This window comes from Mytilus trossulus, unplaced genomic scaffold (assembly GCF_036588685.1).
Source record: "Mytilus trossulus isolate FHL-02 unplaced genomic scaffold, PNRI_Mtr1.1.1.hap1 h1tg000234l__unscaffolded, whole genome shotgun sequence".
Taxonomy (NCBI): Eukaryota; Metazoa; Mollusca; class Bivalvia; order Mytilida; family Mytilidae; genus Mytilus; species Mytilus trossulus.
Window position 1 is genome coordinate 2,769,840 of NW_026963315.1, and position 24,218 is coordinate 2,794,057.

Consider the following 24,218-nt stretch of genomic DNA (forward strand, 5'->3'; position numbering starts at 1 on the left):
AGATGTAAGAAGATGTGGTATGAGTGCCAATGAGACAACTCTCCATCCAAGTCACAATTTATAAAAGTAAACTATTATAGGTCAAGGTATTGTCTTCAACACGGAGTCTAGACTCATACCAAACAGCAAGCTATAAAGGGCCTCTAAAAAAATACTTATTTGAAATCATTATACATAGTATTTGCCAACTTTCCTGCTGGTCACAACGTCACTATGATGTTCTTACAATGAATATATTCCGGTGCAAAGCGTACATTCACTACTAAAGTTTATCATGTTCACAATCAAATAAATGACATTGAAAGCTTATCTTCGTACCTACATATAATTATAAATGAACCAAGTGACATAATCGTTGTAAATATCTCTCTTAAACTTTGACATTTTGAAAATTATTCTACAATATGGAAAGTTATTTTCTAGTTTTTGCCTTAATCGTGACATTGACATGTGGCGTGTGTGGGACCCCAACCGACGAAGACTGTTGCAAGGCAAACAGTAAGCGTTTCAGTCGAATTGAAGAATCTTTGAAAATTTTAGAAAATGAAAACAGAAACCTAAAAAATGTTGTTGAAAAACAGCAAAACAAAATTTCCAAACTTGAAGGAATAGTTCAAGAGCAGGAAAGAGTGGAGAAAATTGAAAACCAATACAGAAATCGTTGTAAGTAGCCAAGTTTTAATTTTAACGCCTCTTTTATGTTGTAATGATTGTTATATTTCTGATACTTCAAGGAAATTTATAGAACAAATTAAAAAAAGATTTGTTCAATGAAGGTCGATGTCATCATGTAAAAGGTTTGGATAAAAAAAAAAAGCACAGAGGTCAATTAAGGACCTTTCAAAAATGAATAACTTGCATTACAAGATGTAAGATTTGCACATTTAATTCACACAAGTTTGTTGATAACTCCAAGTATTGGTTAATTACGGTTAGAACAAAAATAATTATCTGATTCTAGGAGTGTTGTGGGTTCGATCAAAAGCCGTGTCAAATTTAAGATATGAAATTAGTATATTTTGCTTCTCATCTTCACAGCTATTGAAGGACGCAACAAATAGGAGCAGGAGAAAGACTAGTCGGTTATCATCCCTAAAATATGTTCCTTTAGGTAGACTTGTCTTTTTTTGGACCGTTGCTTGATGAATTATCACTTATAAAATCCGGATCGGCGTATTCTCTGGATCTTATTTTATATACATAACATTTACACATTGTGATGTGCATTCAACACCGATCCATCATCAAAATCATTATCCTCTTCCTCATCATCATTATAATCAACTGAAAAGATATCAAGTACACAACGATTTGTTTAAGTTTGGTTTATTGATATTCCAACAAACAGTAACTGTAGATCTTCTCATGGTAATCATTTGCGTGCTACTGTAAACTGGATTTTTCTTGCATTTTTGTCTATTAATATGAAGCGGAATGTATGCGTAACTTTCGAAACCATCTATCAAAAAATTAAGCTAAGTTTCGAATCTTTTGTTTATATTTTAACGCTGAAAACAACTTCAAACTTATATCTTTGTCAAACTCCCATTTCTGGGTAATAACATGACATCTTCTTACTTCATAATTTTTATGATTATATTTTTTCAGCTTCAAGATTACTGGAAGGTGGATCTCAGTCATTACCAGGAACAGAACAAGTTGCATTTTACGCTTACTTGAGTAAAACCGAGGCTATTTCTCCACATCACACTCTAATTTTTGATCACGTCGAAACAAACGTTGGACAGGCTTATAACCAACACAGTGGTGCGTTCACCGTACCCATCAGTGGTGTATATATGTTTTCTTACACAGTTTTTCCTAACGGTGCGGGTAGTTTTGCTTCTGTAGAACTTACAGTAAACAGCATGCCACATGGTGCGATATTCGTTGACAGCAGCTCCGCGGACGGCGATTTCACCGGCTGCACTGGATTTGTAGTACTGGCTTTAAAACAAGGGGATATCTGTCTTGTTCGTTTTCATTCTACATACCAGTCCGCTGGGAAAATAGAAAGTGATTCCTTCATGCGTTCTTCTTTCTCGGGAGTTAAAGTGTGATTTCTTTTTGGTGATATTGGAACCCAACAAGATTTTTGAGAAATAAATGTGGATCATTAATTAGTTGTTGATAATAATATGTATAAAGACACCTGGTGAATATTTTGTGCTTGGTTTGAAAGAAACTAAATTTCGTAGCATTCTCAGATAGTACTTTCGGCAGGTAAATGCAACCATGTTTCTTTAATGATCCACAATAATTTAGATGCAAACAACAATTATAAGAATTATACCATTTACCACGTGAATGCACTTATTTTTGTTCTTTAAAACTGATTATACACGGAATACAAAAAAGTTAGTAGAACCACACAAGTATTATGAAAAACGTGGCAATTTTATATTTCATATTTACAAGTAAATAATTAATGTTTACATTGACAAACGAACCCAAAACAGTACGTTGAAGGCTCAGAACCTTTATTTTTTCATTCATGAAAATACTATATAAAAGTTAAGAGATATATCATATGGTATATATTAATGAGATAGCAATCGAGTAACACCAACATTATAACAAAACCACCTATAGATCAACATATGGTCATCATCAATAGATGTCTATATAATCATCACTGAAAATAATAATTACATAAAGACACTCACTTTAAAGATTTCCTGCTCTACTTTGACGTCTCATTTGAGAGGAGAAAATAAACTCGTATTATACTTTTTTTTTATATCCGGTATAATAAACAGAGCGTTTTCAAATTGAACTCGTGTTGCGGGGGGGGCGGGGTTGTGTGTGTTTATTTTCGTATTTTTCTGACAGTCTCGTGGAGAAAGCACTTTAAAAATACATTTGGTGTACACAAGACCTTAAAATTACTGACGTATACAGAAGGGGTCATGAAGGAAACCCTTTTAACACTATCGAAAAGTCATGTGAAAACAAACGAAAAATATGTTGAATCCCTCCTCTATATTCATAAGATATCAAATGACGAACAATGTAGAAGCTAGCAAATATAGGTAACCGTACGACATTCAGCAATGAGTAAAATCTATATCGCAAGTGGGCTTTACAAGGCCACGACAGTCTATTAATCACAACCCACAGTTCAAACTATTTATCCAATAGGTATATGAAATCGCGGTGTTAGTACCAATGAGACAACTCTCCATCCATGTCACAATTTATAAAAGTAAACCATTATAGGTCAAGGTACGATCTTCAACACGGAGCCTTGGCTCACACTGAACTTCAACCAAAGACAAATGAACAACACATGACTTTGTATAAGGTAATTGTTTACCATGGTAAATCACTCTCATAATCCTGAAATTCGGTGCATTCACATGTGCAGTGTTTGGAGCCGTTAAGGAACATTTACACGGAATGCTAGCCTCAATTACGCGCGCGCTCTCTCTGTCTCTCTCTCTCCCTCTCTCTCGATCGATCGATCGATCGACAATTACCGCTTCCTACATTTATTTTGAACTACTCAGACCTCATTATTGAAACAGTATATTTTTTCATGGGGTTAATTAAAAACAAAAACACGACTGAAACATCAATTTTCAAAAAATTTACTTCCTTTTATATGAAATATGAATACATAAACAAAATAAACCACACACATCAAGATATGGAAATAAATCAATTTACAGATGTTTCGAACAACATTTCGAAAATAAATTCAAAACGGTTTATATCTTATCTTATCCAATCAATTTCAGTAGAATGTAAAGTTTTTAGTACATTCGGGGTTCAATTTGTTTATTTTTTTCCTTTTTTTTTGGCACCCATCATCGGGAACGCCCAGAGAAAAAGGCAGCGACACAATAGTGATAAATATATATTCATATATATGAATATATATAACATCACCAAAAACACAATAAAACGAACAATATGTTAGATATTTCAGATAACAGATATCCTTCTTCAATAATATCACTATGTCGTGCTATTATTGAAAAAGGATATCTGTTATCCGAAATATCTAACATATTGTTCGTTTTATTGTGTTTTTGGTGATGTTGTACCCTTTTAGACTTGTTATATATTATATTTAGTATTGTACTGCATCATGTTTATATGATCATTTATCGTTGACTATTTATTCAGTCATTTCATATATATATATACATATACGAGTCTAAATTGAAAACTACGTTCAAATCTATGACTGCGTTGGATAAAAATCGCAATTTTTATACGTTTGCATGTCAAACAAATTTCGTTGTATAAGGGTCTAAAAATATATATAAACAACATTTTCAAAAAGACCAAAAAAGTAAAAAAGTATATTTAAACAAAACGCATTTGACTAACAGGTCGAACAACTGATGTTCTTTAACCCTGCTGACTGCCAGGGTTTTGAAACGTATAAAAATTGTACAAATTTCGAATTCAATAATATGTAACTTGTCGTTGAAGTTGAAACAAAAATATAGTGGCATGCACGGGAAATGAACAATGACTAGCGGTCACAGAAGGATGACGGGACTGAACCCCTATCTTTATATACATTTTTTTTAATCACGTAAAAACCGACTAAATGTTGAAATGAAACCTATCCCTTGAACAAAACAATGATCCGGGCTTGGTAGAATATAACCAAAACGTCCACTCTATTCTGATCAATCTGTACACTTTTCAATATTGGTATCTCTTATCAATTAATTTACAACCACTGGGTCGATGCCACTGCTGGGTGGAGGTTTTATTCCCCGAGGGTATCAACAGTCAAGTAGTCAACACATTCTGTACATGAATTATCATTGATATGGTCATATTGTAAATATACTGTTAACAAAATTTTGAATTTTTGAAATAATATGGTTTTTCTACCTCTGAAATAGATAACATTAGCTTTTTTTGGCAAAACATTGAGGAATGTTGGTCCTCAATGCGCTTCAACTTCGTACTTTATTTGGTCTTTTTAACTTTTTTGGTTTAGAGCGTCATTAATAAGATTTTTTGTAGACGAAACGCGCGTTTGGCACAAACACAAAATTCCTATCCTGGTATCTCTGATGAGTTTATTTACAACAAATATATTCCTGGCATTCTATAGAGTACATTTAGTTTATCAAATTTCCTACCGTCTACGTATATATACATAATGATTATGATTTATCTTTGACTTATCTATACACCAAGACAAATAATCGTCGAAACGAAATCACTTTATTTATCTTTGAATTTGTTGAAGTTATTTAAAAATATGGAAAAGTCTTTTTTATTTTGTGCAGTGATCGTAACATTAAAATGTGCGGTGTTTGGGGCAGCAGCTGACGAAGATAGAGTCCAGACAAACAGTGAGCGCTTCAGTCGTATTGAAGAAACTTTACAAAAATTGGAAACAGAAAATAGAAATCTGCACAATGTAGTTGCAAAACTCGAAGCAACAGTTCAGACACAGAAAATTAAACTAGAAGAACTGAATGAAATTCAAAAAAGTGTATCAGTCCAACAAGAGGAAATTAACGAACTAAAACATTCATGTCGTGGAAAGACAATACGTACAGAAATGGCACACGAAGAGTCGGAAATCAGAAACGGAACGAATCATGATTCCATGCTTTTGGACAAATCTGTAGAAGGGTCTTTTAACAATGAAAGAAGGGAGAAAAGTGGAAACAAAAAAAATCATCGTGGTAAGTCATAAGAGTTAATAAACGCTCTTTTACTGTTGTGATGATTGACATATCTCTGTTGAGGGCAAATAGAAAAATGTGTCTCGTCAATCGAGGTCTATGTCGCCCGATAAAAGTTTTGTCAAAAATGTATTCAGAATCTAAATAGTTCGCATTTTTGAATTCATATTCTCAAAAGTGTTTTATAAATATAAATGTTTGACAAAACGTTTGAAGACATAAGAAGAAAATGACTCAGTCATAACAAAATAGTTTTATTTCACATTTAGGATATACAGAAGAAGTCCTTTAACCAAATTTCATTAGTTAGTAAATGCCATATCTGGTTCTAGGTCACCAGCACATTGCGCAATTACTTTACCTTACCAACTTTCTTATTATCTTATCAGTTGAAATTTAGACTTGTGGCCTTTCAAAGTGATCAAGTCTTTAATATAAAGAAACCTACTTCCATTGGTTAACACAAACACGAATGCCAATAATAACAACTTGTTAGGTTGGTTAATATACAAGATCTTTATGTGTTTGCATTTAAACAATGATATTCCTAAAAATCATAGGAGGTAATACTGGTCTTATCTAAAATATTCCCTACATAAAGAATAACATATAGTTCGAAAGCTCCGCTACATATATTTTTAATTCAACGCCGATATACATCTCTAAACTAAGATCGCCTTACGCTATTAGGTATTTATTATTGTCAACGTTTCAATCCTAAGTTGTAATCAATTATTTTTTTCCTATACTCTCCTTTTCAGCTTCTAGATTACTGGCAGGTGGTATCCAGTCACCAATAGACACAAACGACGTAGCGTTTTATGCGTACATGAGCAAAACCGAGGCTATAGTTCCACATCATACCCTTATTTTTGATCACGTTGAAACAAACATTGGACAGGCTTATAGCCAACACAGTGGCGCGTTCACCGTACCAATCAATGGTGTATATATTCTTTCGTACACTGTTTTTCCTAATGGCGCAAGAAATTATGCCTCCGTAGAACTCACAGTAAACAGCATGCCACGTGGTACGATATTCATTGACAGCCAGACGTCAAACAACGATTTTACCGGCTGCACAGGTTTTGCAGTGCTGGCTTTAAAACAAGGGGATGTCTGCTTTGTGCGTTTAAATCCTACATACCAATCAATCGGTAGCATAGCAAGCTCTTCTATTATGCGTTCGTCTTTCTCAGGTATTAAAGTGTGATTTTTGGTTGACGCTTAATTGAAAAGGACGTCTATTTGTTGTGATATTGGAGCCCAGTAAGATTTTCACAAAATAAATGCTGATCATTACTAGTTGTTGATAAAATATGTTTAAATAAACTTAGTGAATATTCTTTGTTTTGAATAAAGACTAAATTGGTAGCATGCTAAGACTTTCGACAGGTAAATACAACAATTTTTTGCCCTCAATTATCCACAATATTTGGATTTCAATCAATGACTATCAATACAAAGTGGAGCAGCACAAATGCAAAATAAAGGCCTTATTTTAAAATTCTTTATTTACAAATACATAATGTCAATCATTTCTAAAAGAACACAAAACAACTACTTAGTATTTTGTAGACTGAGGACTTTTAAATAAATTCATGCAGATATCTTATGAATGTAAAAAGATATAGATTATACAACAATGAAACAGCAATCGAACAACACAAAAAAAACTATCTAGAGATCAAAATACTGTCACAATATTGTTTACCCCTTTGATACTAATTATATTCTCTCTTTGTCATGTTTTGTATAGAACCCTTGTATAAGATACGATGAATAAGATACATTTCATTTCCAATAAAGAACCTATAGGCACAGTCAGTACATTAATGTTTTATATCACAAGAAAATAAAAAATAAATACAACTGAAAAAACATAAAATATAACTTAATATAGTAAAAATAGTCACGTAAACCATTATGTATAGTGTTTATAGAAGCAGCATCACATCCATTATAAAAATAGCTTTTGAGTCAAGTCCTTCCTCGTGGCTGATGCATTTGTTTATATACTTACCGCTTCCAAGTCTGGTCAGGTTGTTGTATATTTTAAACATTCCTCATTTCCATTCTCAACCCTAGTGTAGCATTCTAATGCAACAACGTTTGTTACGTTCATTTTGATTGGATAACGTCACTTTCTTACATGGCATCAATTGACAATTGATGTTCTGGGACGTTCGGGCAAGCGCAGACGACATATGACAGATTTAAAAAACATATTTTAACGTTGTTTTTGTCAGTTTCATTAGAATGGAGATAACAATATTGTTTGTTAAGCTCCGACGGCATCAATTTGGGATTTGATGATCGCAAATACCCGTTTACTGTCTCCGCTAACGCGTCACCAGTAAACTTAATTTGCGACCATCAAATCCCCAATTGATGCCGTCGGAGCTTAAAATACAATACAGTTATCTCCTAATTGCAAGATTAAAAAGAATGAACACACAGCAGACAACGTTTTGGTATATTAAATCAAAAACATTTCAGACAAACTTTATTTTGGCTAATACTTTCATACTGTCACCAACATATATAGATTAAAAAAAAAGTTTCAATTATTATGTTACATTACTCTGTGCTTTTAAAGATTCACAAAATGCATAGATAATTATCTGACCTATAGTGGAGATCGATTCCAACAACTCATTAGAACTGTCAGAATAATCTGTCATGGAACTGTTCTAAACTGTCTTAGAACAGTTTTATCTAGAACAGCTCTACCCTAGAACTGTTTAGGTAGAACTGTCAGAATCAGTTCTAGTTAGAACTGACCCAATCAGCTCTAGATAGAACTATCAGGATCAGTTCTAGTTGTAGAACTGACAGCAGAACTGAACAAATCAGTTCTTACCGTAGAACTGTCAGCAGAACTGACTTTATCAGTTCTAACTGTAGAACTGTCAGGATTGCAGAATAGTTCTAAATTACGTTACTGCAGTTTAAAAAATGTAAAAACAGTGCTGTGATGAGAATTTTTATAAATTTCATATTTTTTTAACTAATTTATATATAAGACAAAGCATTCTTGAAACTCTTCTATGGATAGAACTGACTAAGTCAATTTTAGTCGTGGAACTGACCAAATCAGTTCTAATGGTAGAACTGTTCTAGTCAAAGATTTGGCCACTTCTTGGTAGAACTGTCTAAAACTGTTCTAAGGTAGAAATGTCATGATCAGTTAATCTCGTCTCAGTCTGATTTTTTTATATGTAGTATAACAAAATCAGACGCAGGGGTGTTAATTAGGTCGTTTCAAGAAAATTTCCATTTTTATGCACAAGAAAAATCATATTGGACTCAGAGTTAGTTTTCTCTGTCTAAAAGCCAAAATACACTTCATATGAGTAATCGGGGGGAAAAGGGTCTTTTCTTATTTATATTACAAACTTTTATTTTTAGAAAATATAAATACACTAGTGTCACGTGACTTCAAACTGAAAGTAAAGACATTTCCCAAAAAAGTCAAAAGTGCAGGTGCAAGATGAAATCGGAGCGCCCTGATTTTGGGCTCGTTGAAATCAGGATAACTTGTTTTACTTGAAAAGTGCTGCCACTTAATTTTCATTAGAGGTTTTGTAATTAAAAAACAATAAAACATGGAGAATTTAATCGATTTATTGATTTTTTGGCACTTCGGGTTGTGAAATTTCTTTTACAAGAACGCTATATAACTAGTAGCAGCACTTTTCGAAAAGTTTGAAATGTGGCCTTTCTACCAATACCAGAATCAAGTGGGTTGGTATAGCTCTTGCACCTGCACTTTTCAATTTTTCTAACATGTAGAAGCATAATCGCCCTGAAATGCACGAAAAAGCGTTTGAAAGACCCTGTTGTAATAGTCGGATCGGCTGACGGGAAAACTACGTGTATATTTTGTTTTCACCGGCGCTTCATATAATAATATGTTTGTGCGAATAAACAACTATTCTCCTATTGCTATTTAAATTATTGAAGGCAAAAAACCAGAATTATTCAGGTCATTATTATACACACCAAACGTGGGTTACATGCATGTGGGCATGCAGCCTTCCACCCTTTTTTGTTCAAATCCGGAATCGCATCTCGGGTGCTTGTATAGTTCTCGTTCTACAAGTCAAAGTTCAATATATAAATTAATTTAATAGATAAGACTACAAGGTCATTATTATACACCCCATACGTGGGTTACATGCATGTAGTGTAAGGGCATGCAGCCTTCCCCCTTTTTTTTGCTCAAATCCGGAATCGCATCTCGTGTGCTTGTAAAGTTCTCGTTCTGCAAGTAAAAGTTCATTATATAAACTTAATATATTAGCCTACTAGGTCTCTTCTAGTGTTTGTGTATTGTGAATCATTAACATTTTAATGAAAAAAGCTGCATTTATAAAGAAGTTGGGTGTGTCATTGGTAATGTTTAAATTATAAATATACTTTAATAACTCCTACCTGCATCACATCAATAGATCGAGATTTTATTTGTTGAATATCTCCTGTTTATCAAGTGTGACTGGTATCAATTGTAAATCATGATTTGTCATTTTTAGATTCATTCTGGTGATTCTTTTGCATCTATTTTCACCAGCTGCTACAAAATGTATGCCAGTTTTTTTGTATGGCTTGCTTTTTTTTTATTATGTCGGACTCCATAGTTATTTCCTGCGTCTTATTACACAGAATATTCCCTTTCAACCAATCTGGAGCAGTATTTGACTTATTCTTATAACCTTACAGTTACTTGGTAAAATTATTCTGCCCTACTTTTACTGATTTTATTATGTTTAATTCAAAGGCATACATTTTAAAATTTGTACACCAGCATTAACATGGGGGATATAATTCCTTTGTCATAGAATGTGTGAGTTTCAATATTTGCACAAACTACCTTTTGGAGTAAAGATTAGAAGATAAGACATTGAGTACCCCAAATTTAAAAAAAAAACCTTTGTGCTCTATAATTTATGCTTCCACTACATCATGCTACATGTACATTGTATATATATAGTTGTTTTTTATTTGGTTGGGTTGTTGTCTCTTTGACACATTCCCCATTTCCATTCTCAATTTTATATATATAAAGGGAAATACCAGTTTGAAAAATTATTTCAGATGCATACATTGTATATGACTTATTTTAATCTCATCTGATTTGTTTCAGATTTAGGTACAGGTACAGTGTACCTATGATTCAATCTGCAGCCTTGTAAATATATCATCTTAATTTCTCAACCTCAAAAGACATCAAAGAATACAATTCTATCATGAAGTTGGAAATAGTGACCTATTTTTTACTGCCGCTCATTTCATATTAAATTCCTGCCTTCTGTGCAAAGTGTCCACCAATACAAATGGACAGCAAAGAAATAGTCGTATGTGCTTATGTGACATTCAGCACAATCAATCAATTGTGTTTTCATTATTAAGTGCCATAATATTTTAATTCAGGTTCATCATGTTCTGACATCTTAAAGATGTTAAAATCAGAAAACTTATTTCTATCACCTGCTGAGATTGGAGTCAACTGAAATGGTATTTCTTTTCTGTCCTAATTGAAGACATTTTATGTACCAGAATATACATCTAAATACAGAAATAACTAACTTAATATAATTTATACTTAACCACAATCCCGAAGTGTCAAATCAATCAGATCGAATCGATTTCCATGAAATAGGGGAAAGGACAAAATAGTCAGACGGAAACTCATAAAATGATACAATGTATGTACGTGTTAACCAGGTTAACGCTTATAGAACTACAATGTACTGCCTACCAAAAACCATGGGTTAATCTTTACCATGTTTACCTGACCCAATCACAAAAAATAACACAACTTAATTGTTAATCAAAACTTCATTGGCAAGTATACCACATCATCTTTTTTTTTAATCAAATTCTAGCTGTACTACATAATCATGATAATTACATGTATGATACATTCAAATTTAAAATATATAGAAAGTAATTTCTGTCTGTGTGTTGGGAATGCTGTCTCATTGCCATAAAAATGTACATGTAAAATGTTTTATGTATGCATCATGTGCATATGGTAATATAATACAGTACATGTACATGTATATACATGTATCTAACATCTTTTGCTAATCTTGCTAGATATAAGAATTTTTTATACTGTGGAAATATTCAATCACAAGTTTCCAAGTACATGTACATGTATGCCTTGTATACCACTAGAAAATGAAATGCATATGAACGTGTATGTAAATGTACATATGCACAAAAGAGCAGCTACATGATTAATGCAAGCATAGACAAATATCCAAAATTTTTTGGTTCAAACATTCTGTGGATGTTACATTTGTACAGAGGTCTTACTCAGTATTGAAGGCCAACATCAATATGACCAACAACTGCAATCAAAACACTTTATTATGCTTTTGAACATTTTGTAAACCTGTATAGTCTGTGTTATGAAATAAGATTGAAATATAAACTGGTAAACCATGACAAAATATGATTTTCTTGTTCTCTGGTGGCTAATACATGTATATGATTATGACTAGTTGTTCTCTGATGGAGAGTTGTTTCATTGGCAATCATATATCATGTATGTCATAATTATTCTTACTTTTATAATTACATAGACATGCAACTACATAGGTGGTGCATCAGTGAATTAATATTGCATGCTTACATTTGTACATGTACAATGTACATGATGTAATTTGTATATGTCTGAAATGTACATATGATATCTGTAGGTTTTCTGGTAGGATTAATATCTATATTGAATTACTTTTTACATCGTTTCCTGTAATTGCCATAAAAAATAACAAAACACTCATAGAAGTCTTATAAATGAATATTTCAAAATTCCCCTTTACCATGTTTACAGTTCAACTGAATATCATAGGTCTGTCTGTAGATCTCTCACTCGTCTTGGTTAGATATTGCAGATTTTTAAAAACATTTCACGAAAAAGACATAAAATTACATTTCTGACATCCGTGAAATACAATATTTTAACTGAAATCCTTTTTGAAACTCCTATTTTAAGAATATTCACAAATCTCCAAACTGCCTTTATTATGTATATTTGGTATTCCTTTTAACTGAAGTAAAAACTCTTTAAGATGGTATACATCAACTTCAATAATGATGAAAAAGAAGTTAAAGTGTCCAATTAATAATATTCCTCTCTCTTTCAGCATCAATACACTAAATTCCAATTCATTTGGTTTTGAAACAGTCAATGCTTCTGCTTAGTATAGTGCATTATGTAGAATTGCTGTCATTTTTCTATTTTTCATGGACATATTTGGTAGCTTTCTAAACAAATTTTCATCAGATCTTCCATAATGGCCATGATGAGCTATAAGTAACTTTTAACTGGTGTCTGACTGCAGCTCTTCATCCCTGAAATATGAAAATGCAAATATAATACAAGAACAATGTATATATCAAATTTTCAATATGAGAAAAGTAATCAAAAGTTAGTGCAAACATACTTCTTCAAAAAAGTACTGTTAAAATGCTAACAGAATAATTCTTGTCATTTTTTACCAGTAGTAGTACTAGTGTCTTCATTCAACATTTGCACAAAAAATAAAATTTCCTAACACATTTTAATAAGGCGCACTATGTAATAAATATTTAAATATTATGTTGAACTTCATTATTTTGTATCTCCTTTTCCAAATGTAAACAATGAAAGGAATACTTCAATATCAACATGATCAATATCAGTAATCCACAAGAAATTTTTGCTAGCAAGTTCAGTATATTATTATTATCATGATTATAGGCGTATCTGTCATGTCTGTGTAAATAAATATTATTGCTGGTACATATATATACAGACACTTCATTTTTAATTCAGAAATTATCATGATTTATATTAAGTACATTAATTATTGTATTGCAATTCTTGAAGAATGGAAAAAAAAAGGAATTTGTAGGATACTTATACAAGTGAATCTTATTTACTTGTATAGGTAAACAAAAAATTGGCATAGTTATGTCCCGTAAACATTCAGAATGTTTTACATTGTACTTGCTATTCTTGTACAAATGTATAATTCAAAAAATCATCCTTTTTTCTTTCTTGTATTCTTGAGATTTCTTTGCTCTAATCGAATTTTAAATTGTGTACTCTCTGCAGATGTCTTTACCAATCATTTAAGTGTAATTTCATAAACAATGAAAATCCCATTTGTCTGTTGTCTTCACAACACTGCTCATTTACAAGCCCCAAAGGAGCAATTTTTTAAGGCCTTGTACAAATATACAAGATCTTTGCTCAATCAGTTTCTTTGATGAATTTATATAATGAGATGAAACATTGAACTTAAAATTAAAAAAAAATTGAGCCAAACTGGGAAAAATCAATAAAGGCATGATTCACATCTCAAAACTTGAGGATTTTTTTAGAAGAAATGTTTATTTGTACAAGTAAATTTTTGAGAAAAATAAGGGTAGATTTCAAACATTATCTATTTACTTATATGTTTTTATTTTTTTTACTTCTTCAAGTAAATAAAATAAACTTGTACAAGTAGTTCCCCTGACTATGTATATGTCTGTAATATTTAATTGAGCACTTGTCGTTTGTTGCTGTTTGTTTATTCACTTTTTTCTCACATAAATAAGGCCATTAGTTTTCTCCTTCAACAGGTTTATTAATATTATGATTTGGCGCCTTTTAGAGAAGTCAATGTGGCAGAATGTGTTTTTCTCATTGTTGAAGGTCATAAGGCCTAAATGATGACATATAGTTTTTAATTTCTGTTTAACTTGGGACCCTTCAGGAGAGTCGTCCTATTGTACATGTACATGTACAATAGTTAGATAATTGCAGGATAAAACAATTTACCTGTCTATAATACATGTAATGAAGCTCTCCAAATTCAAACCATTACTTTATATTTCATCACAGCATGAATGGCATACTGTAACCTCAGTCCTGTTATTGTCAGGTGACCTAAAACTAGAGGCTCTAAAGAGCCTGTGTCGCTCACCTTGGTCTATGTGCATATTAAACAAAGGACACAAATGGATTCATGACAAAATTGTATTTTGGTGATGGTGATGTGTTTGAAGTTCTTACTTTACTGAACGATTTTGCTTCTTACAATTATATCTATCATGAACTTTGCCCATTAGTAACAGAGAACTATATTTGGTAAAAATTTACATAAATTTACCAAATTAATGAAAATTGTTAAAAATTGACTATAAAGGGCAATAACTCCTTAAGGGTCAATTGACCATTTAGGTCATGTTGACTTATTTGTAGATCTTACTTTGCTGAACATTATTGCTGTTTACAGTTTATCGCTATCTATAATAGTATTCAAGATAACCAAAAACGGCAAAATTTCTTTAAAAATTACCAATTGGAGGGCAGCAACCCAACAACCAGTTGTCCAATGCATCTGAAAAATTCAGGGCAGATAGATATTGACTTGATTAACAATTTAAATTCTTGTCAGATTTGCTCTAGATGCTTTGGTTTCATAGTTATAAGCAAAAAACTGCATTTTACCCCTATGTTCTATTTTTAGCCGTGGCGGCCATCTTGGTTGAATGGCCAGGTCATCGGACACATTTTTCAAACTAGATACCCCAAAGATGATTGTGGCCTAGTAGTTTCAGTGGAGATTTTGTAAAAGATTACTTAGATTTACGAAAAATGGTTAAAGATTGACTATAAAGGGCAATAACTCCTAAAGGGGTCAACTGACCATTTTGGTCATGTTGACTTATTTGTAGATCTTACTTTGCTGAACATTATTGCTGTTTACAATTTATCTCTATCTATAATAATATTCAAGATAATAACCAAAAACAGCAAAATTTCCTCAAAATTACCAATTCAGGGGCAGCAACCCAACAACCGATTGACCGATTCATCTGAAAATTTCAGGGCAGATAGATCTTGACCTTATAAACATTTTTATCCCATGTCAGATTTCCTCAAAATGCTTTGGTTTTTGAGTTATAAGCCAAAAACTGCATTTTACCCCTATGTTCTATTTTTAGCGGTGGCGGCCATCTTGGTTGGTTGACCAGGTCACGCCACACATTTTTTAAACTAGATACCCCAAAGATGATTGTGGCCAAGTTTGGATTAATTTGGCCAAGTAGTTTCAGAGGAGAAGATTTTTGTAAAAGATTACTTTAATTTACGAAAAATGGTTAAAAATTGACTATAAAGGGCAATAACTCCTAAACGGGTCAACTGACCATTTTGGTCATGTTGACTTATTTGTAGATCTTACTTTGCTGAACATTACTGCTGTTTACAGTTTATCTCTATCTATAATAATATTCAAGATAATAACCAAAAATAGCAAAATTTCCTCAAAATTACCAATTCAGGGGCAGCAACCCAACAACCAATTGACCGATTCATCTGAAAATTTTAGGGCAGATAGATCTTGACCTGATAAACATTTTTATCCCATGTCAGATTTCCTCAAAATGCTTTGGTTTTTGAGTTATAAGCCAAAAACTGCATTTTACCCCTTTGTTCTATTTTTAGCTGTGGCGGCCATCTTGGTTGGTTGACCAGGTCACGCCACACATTTTCTAAACTAGATACCCCAAAGATGATTGTGGCCAAGTTTGGATTAATTTGGCCAAGTAGTTTCAGAGAAGAAGATTTTTGTAAAAGATTACTTTAATTAACGAAAAATGGTTAAAAATTGACTATAAAGGGCAATAACTCCTAAACGGGTCAACTGACCATTTTGGTCATGTTGACTTATTTGTAGATCTTACTTTGCTGAACATTATTGCTGTTTACAGTTTATCTCTAACTATAATAATATTCAAGATAATAACCAAAAACAGCAAAATTTTTTCAAAATTACCAATTCAGGGGCAGCAACCCAACAACCGATTGACCGATTCATCTGAAAATTTCAGGGCAGATAGATCTTGACCTGATATACATTTTTACCCCATGTCAGATTTGCTCTAAATGCTTTGGTTTTTGAGTTATAAGCCAAAAACTGCATTTTACCCCTATGTTCTATTTTTAGCCGTGGCGGCCATCTTGGTTGGTTGTCCGGGTCACGCCACACATTTTTTAAACTAGATACCCAAATGATGATTGTGGCCAAGTTTGGTTTGATTTGGCCCAGTAGTTTCAGAGAAGAAGATTTTTGTAAAAGTTAACGACGACGGACGACGGACGACAGACGACGGACGCCGGACGCAAAGTGATGGGAAAAGCTCACTTGGCCCTTCGGGCCAGGTGAGCTAAAAAAAAGAGAATGTAATTATATACTTTTTTATTTAAATAAAGGAGCATGAAAAATTGAAAACAACACGTTCAATAATTTCATGCGTCCATAGCACTTTTCTGGCTAAGTCTGGATTTACCTTCACCAGGAACACTCAAAGCCAAACATTTAAAATCAAAAGATGTACAAGTAGTGAAAAAAATTAGAGCTATATATGTCAAAATAGTATGAACCTGTGTATACATTGTTACATATATAATCATGATAATGAATCATATATTTTTTAAAATAAAGAAATCACTTTTGCCATACAACATGTACAATAGAAATGCAATGTAGGAAGATGTGGTGTGAGTGCCAATGAGACAACTCTCTATCATGTCCATCCAAATAACAATTTATAAAAGTAAACCATTATACATGTTGGTCAATGTATGGCCTTCAACACGGAGCCTTGGCTCACATCAATAAACAAGCTATATAGGGCCCCAAAATTACAAGTGTAAAACCATTCAAACAGGAAAACAAACGGTCTAATCTATATAAAAAACAAGAAACGAGAGACACTCATAAATTACATAAACAAACCACAACTACTGTACATGTACATCAGATTCCTGACTTAGAACAAGTGCAAACATTTGCAGCGGGATTAAACGTTGTAATGTTTATATTAATGCAAATTAAATTAACCCAGGATATGCATGTTGCTAATTTTTGCTCGTCTTAATGTAATTTTTATGATTTAACTAGAAGTGCTGAGAGCACTGCTCACGATAGCCAGCCCCCTCCCCACAAAAGAGATTAGGAAAATCTGTTTTATATTTAATCATATTGTGTGTGGACAATGCTCTCTCAGTCTTTATTTATATTTGCACATTGGTCTATTCTTAGTCTAAAAAATTATGACATCTTTCAAACCAATTTAATTTAGCTTTGAGCCTTACTGCGAAAAATGAAATAGCTAGCCTTCTAATGTAAGACCTTACAATTATCTGAACAACATGAACTGCTATTATAGACCTAGTCCAAATAATTATGACGTCTGGCAAGGCTATTTTAAAAAAATTTCTGGGGCGCCTTCCTTCGTGCCTCTAAGATAAGAAATCAAAGAGCAGAATGCTCTGAGGGATACGATTGCCATAGTTTTCATTGACACATGTATAGCAGTTCTGCCAAATTTTCATTAAACAAATGCATGAGATTTGGCCAAAATTCAAAAGATCAAAGAGGAAAGAAATAGATCCAAGAATACTGTTGCAAAAAAAGCATGAACATGCGCGAGTCTCAAGCATTTTTATTCAGTAACCCTGGTACAGCTGGATAGTATTATTCTCTAAACTAATTGGTACAGCTGGATAGTATTATTCTCTAAACTAATTCAACTGCACATGCAAAATGTAACAATCTGAATAGTCACTCAACTTAAAGAATAGCCAATCCCCGTTACAAGTGTATGAGCCATGTACTTATTGTGTTTTATCGAATTAAAGTTATCCTGTACCATTGTAAACTCGTACCATTAAAAAAAAACTTGTACCAATGCAAACTCGTACCATTGCTAACTCGTACCAACTTATTTAAATGCATTCAAATGGTGTTAAATGATCATATGAATATACATGATATACGTTACTTTCACCCAATACCTCTTAAGTCTGTAAAATGTATATAATTTGAAAGTACAATGACCAATTTGTAGCTTATGTTCCTTGTATATTGGATAGAAAATACTGTGGCAGATGTAGATAATTAAGGTATATACAGTTTTACCTGAAGAAAATTTTTCATGAATAATTAAATCTTAGCAGTTAGTCAAAATGATTGCCAAAATTATTTTTACTGTCTATAAATAAATGTAACAATGAAATTTAACTGATTCCTGTTAAGGGGGTCCGCATTTTCCCCGCAAAAAAAGCACATGGCTTTCAACAATTGTAAACATAGCATTCAATTTGTGATCATGGATTACAGCTTTAATTAACTTAAATTGGATATATACATATTCAACATGTTCAATTTTAATAAGGTAGTTAAAGCAGTGTTTTAACTTTCCTCTGGATTAAGTTCTACAGTGGCGGATCCAGAACTTTTCCTAAGGGGGAGCCCGCTGACTGACCTAAGAGGGGGCCCGCTCCAGTCATGCTTCAATGATTCCCTTTATTATCAACCAAATTTTTTCCACAAAAAAAGGGGGGGCTGGATCCGCCTATGTTCTAGTTTGAAAGATCAGTTAAAACATTAATGCTTTAAAACATACTTTATTTTTGTCTAAGTTTTCATTTAACTCCTGTGTAAAATTCAAGTAATTCAACTTTATTTCTATTAAGTTTACAAACAGAAACCCATAAAACATCATATTTTTTATATATTTTTCTGAATGTTACGACTTCCCAGTAGTACAAGATAACTTTTTTGGTTCCAATGCCGTGGTACGAGTTAACTTGCTTCCGTATCTTATCACCGTAATTCTAGGAGGAACCCTAAACTGGACCCCTATTGTGTTCACTTATCGCTACACTGACCTTCGGTGCGAAGCTATAGATAGAACGGCGGACCAGTTTAGGAGGAACCCCATTTCTTACTCTTTAATTATTGAAGTTCCTTTGGGTCAGAGGGCATGACTCCTTTCCGTACACACTCCTCTGTTTACAGTGAGATCGTTCTTAATATAATACGACATTTACCGGCATTAACGAGTTAATTCTTCTTGACGAATACTTCGAAAAGGGAGACAACTCGAAACGATAACATGGAAGATACCATTTCTGCTAAAGGGGTGTTATAGGTAATTTTTACGATGAAACATTTATTTTAATTTAAAGTATGCATGTGATTTAAAATTATGCAACAACAATAGCCCTCCATATACAGACAGACATAGAAAGAATCCCATGAGTTTCAAATTAATCAATGAAGCGGGGAATCACTCAATCTGATACCCCTTGAAATCAGGAAAACTACACGCAGGTGGGGTCTCACTAATTAGCGACAAAAAGCGTCAAGAAGCGACAAAAAGAAAAATAATAAGTGACAAAAAGCAACAAGAAGCTATTTAGCGACAAGAATACATTTTGTTATCACATACATTAAAATATTTTTTAGGATTATATTGAAAGATGAAGAAATAAAAAAAATCGATGAAGAGATTGTGTACTTTTTATTATCATATTGATAGATGTAGAAATTAAACATGTGTAAGAGCAAAGGAAATGAAAACGCTATAAAATGAAAATAAAAACAAAGATTTGTCACCTTCCTTTTGAAGGATTTAATAAAACAAAAACATGAAATATTATTTCCTTCCTAACTGTACAATTAATTTTTCCTGATAGGACCAACATTAGCTGTGGCTTCCCTCTAAGGTAATACACAATTAAGAGCAACACATGAGATTAACTAGGTGCGTGTCCTTTGTTTTATTGCAACAATAACATCATTAACACCTTCATCAATTACACGCACCAGAATATAAAATTATTGTACCGAATAGTGAACACCTGTTGAAAACTCAAGATTGTCATCAGTTTCCTTTAATCTTCAATCTATATGCATAAACATGATAAATATCGTTAAATGAGACAATACACTAAATAAAATGATGAAAAATATTCACATTTTAATTATGTTTTCCTCTTGTTTGATTTCAGTTCTTAATTTGTATTTCACAATTTGTGTATGTATTTTCTGGATAATTATGCACAAATAATGCATTTTGCAAGTTAATTATATATTGTACAAAAATGGTTTTAAAAACAAATAAAAAGACAAAATATACTTCCTGTGATACCTTATAAAATATCATGTAAATAAATGTAGCAACTGAATTAGATTTACAAGTTTCATTTTCCCCCTATCAAAATTAACTTTCATGTCGTTGAAATTGTTTTCTTTTGCATATTTTTTTAATATTTATTTCGAATAACTAATATAAATAAAAAAATGTTTTCTTGTCGCTAAATAGTTTCTTGTTGCTAATATTATTCTTCTTGTCGCTTCTTGACGCTTTTTGTCTCTACAATTCTTTTTGTCTCTAATTAGTGAGACCACGCATGGACATTAATACATAAACAAACCGCGACTTGCGATTTGGAGCAAGAACGTTTATTAAATGATATGATGAATGGTTCTCCATTTCTTTATGAGAGTACAGTATCAAATATCAGTTTCATAACGGTAAAATATAGAAATACTCCACTTCAGTTCTTGTGACAGAAATAGAATTATCGATCGGCTTTCAGAGAACTCTCGCAAGTTATCAAAATTTGGGAATTCCCTCTGACGTGTTTCTAAATTTATAAAAACACTAAATATAAATACTGTTTAATTCTGATTTTCCGTATTGTTAAAAACACGCATATAGGTCAAGGAAAATATCACACATGAAGATTATGAGTAAAACATTACAGGAAAGTTGTTTATGTTCAATTGTTTTGCTTGTTTTTACCTTTTAAAGCAAGACAATCATAATAATCTGAGATGTTGCCGAATGTTTAGAATAAAACGAATGACGTGAGGGAGTGTGTCATAGGGTCAATGGTAAAAGTCTACAGATTGCTTGACAGCAATCGTATCCCAATAAAAATCGTCTTGCCAGACATCATAATTATTTGGACTATTACAGACCAAACAAAAAAATATGATTGGTTGGGATGATTAACATGATTAATCGAAATTCAAAGTTGGTTTTCAGGGTTCTCACTAGGATTTTTTCATGGACTCACCACTTTAAGAAATGGTGATCATGAGTCCCAAAAGATTTTGATGAGTCCAGGATGCATGTATTTTTCTATGTCATAATATAATGAAATACGATGTAATACAACTTAAGTGATGCGCGTTGGGTTGGTAGTTTTTATCTAATCAATAAAAATTATGACCTCTTAATAGTTACAATGTATATATTGTTCAAAATATATGCATGTAACAGACTTCTTTCTGGGTCTATCATATTCTTGATGTAGGGCCACATTAAAAAAACTCTTGGTTTGCCAAAGCCAGGGTTCCATAAAAAAGATCAGGCGATAGGTAGGGTTTTAGTTTTTTTTTTAAATATTAAATATAATATAGGGATATTTAAATAATAAACTCAGTTGAAAATTTGTCTGGTCATTTTTAGCTACCAAAATTTATTAAAATTACAAAAAAAAAATAACTTTACAAAACCATTTTGATGAAGAATAATTAGCCCCGGCAAAATTATAACCGAGTCAATGGTAGGATTAGTCTTAATAATTATAATTACTTGAAAGTTTTCAATTTTTGACGTGTCCTGCCAGTTTAATTACTTTTGACGAATGGCATGATGTAAATTATATTTTACTATATAGTACAATGTCTACATAACTGATGGCATCATGCAATTGAAGTATTTGCCCTTGATATTACAGTTAATGCATATTATTATCAAAAAGGCGGTTAAAGGCACAACCAAGCACATTTTTTTAATTTTATTTCTTCATTTTCCTAATTATCAGCTGACACAAGAGGAAAGTTCATAATTTTTGTGGACCATATGGCATATTATTAACAAACCCCTGTGTGTTCGGTGTCTTTCGTATTAAATGATGGATATTGGCCATGGTTTAAAATTAAATATTGCATCAAGTGGTTAATCTGATCTTTTAAGTGCACAAGCCATGCCCTCTGCATTTTTGTATATATCTCTAGATTTTAATACCTGAAAGCGATAAATTACACCTAAGTCGTGTTTTGTCCTGACATTGGATCATATTGAATAAATTTTCCATTTGTTCTCATCTGTTTCTTCAACCAGGTCGTTATACTCTCAACTGACAAGTGCACTGCTACTTCAGTTATTTTCAATTAACCAACTTGCAAACTGCAAGCTTCGCAACTACATTGAATTTCCAAATAAGGTAAACAGGTGGGCGGAGCTTAAACTCCGCTTGCGATTTTTCTTTTGATAAATACAACTTTCACTCACATTATTTCCATTTCTTGATATGAAAATACCTTATAATATGAAAAAAGACACCATATGACATATATTTCATTATTCATGCGATACGAGTACCTTACCTATTGCTACATTTGTTACTGTGTCTGCAACGTCAAAAGTCGCCCGCCATTACACATTCTGATCGAGATAGGGGAAATAACTCCTGCACTATTTTTTTATTCGGTTTTGCGGGAAAACCACCTTAATGTCGCTGCGGAGATCTTTATTTTAAATAAATTTACAGACACCAAAACTAGACATATTCAGAATTAAATAAGTATCCTCAAATTATCTGTGGAGTTTTTTTTATTTGTAAACTCTACCACATCACACTAGTTTGTGAACTTATTTCAACAGTTACATGTAGTAGTTAAATTTCGGATAGAGTAAAGACTACGATCGAACATTCAGTTATTACAACAGTATTAAAGCTTTCCTTTCAATTTGTATCACGTGTCTTTGAAATTTGTATAATTAATCTTGTTGAATTTACTATTCTTTTTTGTTGTTGTCGTTGGCTACAATATAGACAGGTAGTTTCTGGCTGTCACAACACATTATACATTAACAGACACTGGCTGATAAAGAAGAATGATGTATCAAATAAACTCATCATAGATACCAGGATTAAAATTTTATATTTACGCCAGACTCGTTTCGTCTCAACAAGACTCATCAGTGACGCTCGATTAAAAGAAAAATGTTTATAAGGCCAAATAAAGTACGAAGGTGAAGAGCATTGAGAACCAAAAATTCCTAAAAGTCTTGTCAAAAATGTATGTGAAGTTAGCAGCCGGTTCGTTATTCGTTATTCGATATTCAATATCCAATCGGCTGCTAGCAGCCGGTTTGATATTCAAAATTTAGTGAAAAAATTAAAAGTAAATTAAATACTTGAAAACATAAAAAGCATGATTTTCATATTTAAAAAGACTGATAAGATACGTAGGAAATCGTTAAATGACCTTTTCAAGCTGTCGTAATTTCTCGTCGTAATTTCTCGTTGTCCTCGAATATAAACCCTTTTCCATGTTACATATTTGTCTTTATGTAATATAGAGTTTTGTCATTAAAACGATTTCAAAGATGTACTTTTGTGTATAATATTTCTTAAGACAAAAAGAAAAACCCATAACGCAAGAAATATTTATAACTATAAATAGAAATATATATGGAAAGCCAAAAAAAACAAAAACAAATCAGTCGAAAAAGGTCAAAATTTTAGGACAAAGGGCACAGGGTAATGGTGAGAGCCCCCTGATCTCTCAATCTTTCTAATATTTGACAGACATTTAGTCAATAGGTAGATACAAACGTGACTAAAAGGAATTTGGGTACACTTCCTGTCTTCTATGTTTACGGAGCGCCCAAAGAGCCAGTTGGATATTCAAA

General features: G+C 32.5%; 2 protein-coding genes and 1 long non-coding RNA gene across 3 annotated transcripts; 2 read left to right on the top strand and 1 right to left on the bottom strand.

Moving 5' to 3' along the window:
• Positions 1–341: 341 nt before the first annotated feature.
• LOC134701325 (complement C1q-like protein 4) lies at positions 342–2,063 on the top strand. Its single transcript, XM_063562462.1, has 2 exons — positions 342–663; positions 1,609–2,063. The coding sequence occupies exons 1-2, from the start codon at positions 405–407 to the stop codon at positions 2,058–2,060; spliced, it is 711 nt and encodes a 236-aa protein (XP_063418532.1). The 5' UTR covers positions 342–404; the 3' UTR covers positions 2,061–2,063.
• Positions 2,064–5,177: 3,114 nt separating this feature from the next.
• LOC134701324 (uncharacterized) lies at positions 5,178–6,925 on the top strand. The gene is made up of 2 exons (XM_063562461.1): positions 5,178–5,666; positions 6,428–6,925. Exons 1-2 carry the CDS (start codon positions 5,234–5,236, stop codon positions 6,877–6,879), a joined length of 885 nt encoding a protein of 294 aa, XP_063418531.1. The 5' UTR covers positions 5,178–5,233; the 3' UTR covers positions 6,880–6,925.
• A 5,536-nt stretch (positions 6,926–12,461) lies between these two features.
• Positions 12,462–22,970, bottom strand: LOC134701303 (uncharacterized). Its single transcript, XR_010104085.1, has 3 exons — positions 22,907–22,970; positions 14,488–14,595; positions 12,462–13,031 (listed from the first exon to the last, which is right to left on the bottom strand). It is a non-coding gene; the product is annotated as an uncharacterized LOC134701303 (long non-coding RNA).
• Between the last annotated feature and the right edge of the window lie 1,248 nt (positions 22,971–24,218).

Excerpts from the sequence above, each read along its gene's own strand:
- LOC134701325 (XM_063562462.1), top strand. The coding sequence starts at position 405 with ATGGAAAGTTATTTTCTAGTTTTTGCCTTAATCGTGACATTGACATGT. Across the intron at positions 664-1,608 it reads AAACCAATACAGAAATCGTT|CTTCAAGATTACTGGAAGGT; the intron begins GTAAGTAGCCAA and ends ATATTTTTTCAG.
- LOC134701324 (XM_063562461.1), top strand. The coding sequence starts at position 5,234 with ATGGAAAAGTCTTTTTTATTTTGTGCAGTGATCGTAACATTAAAATGT. Across the intron at positions 5,667-6,427 it reads AAACAAAAAAAATCATCGTG|CTTCTAGATTACTGGCAGGT; the intron begins GTAAGTCATAAG and ends TCTCCTTTTCAG.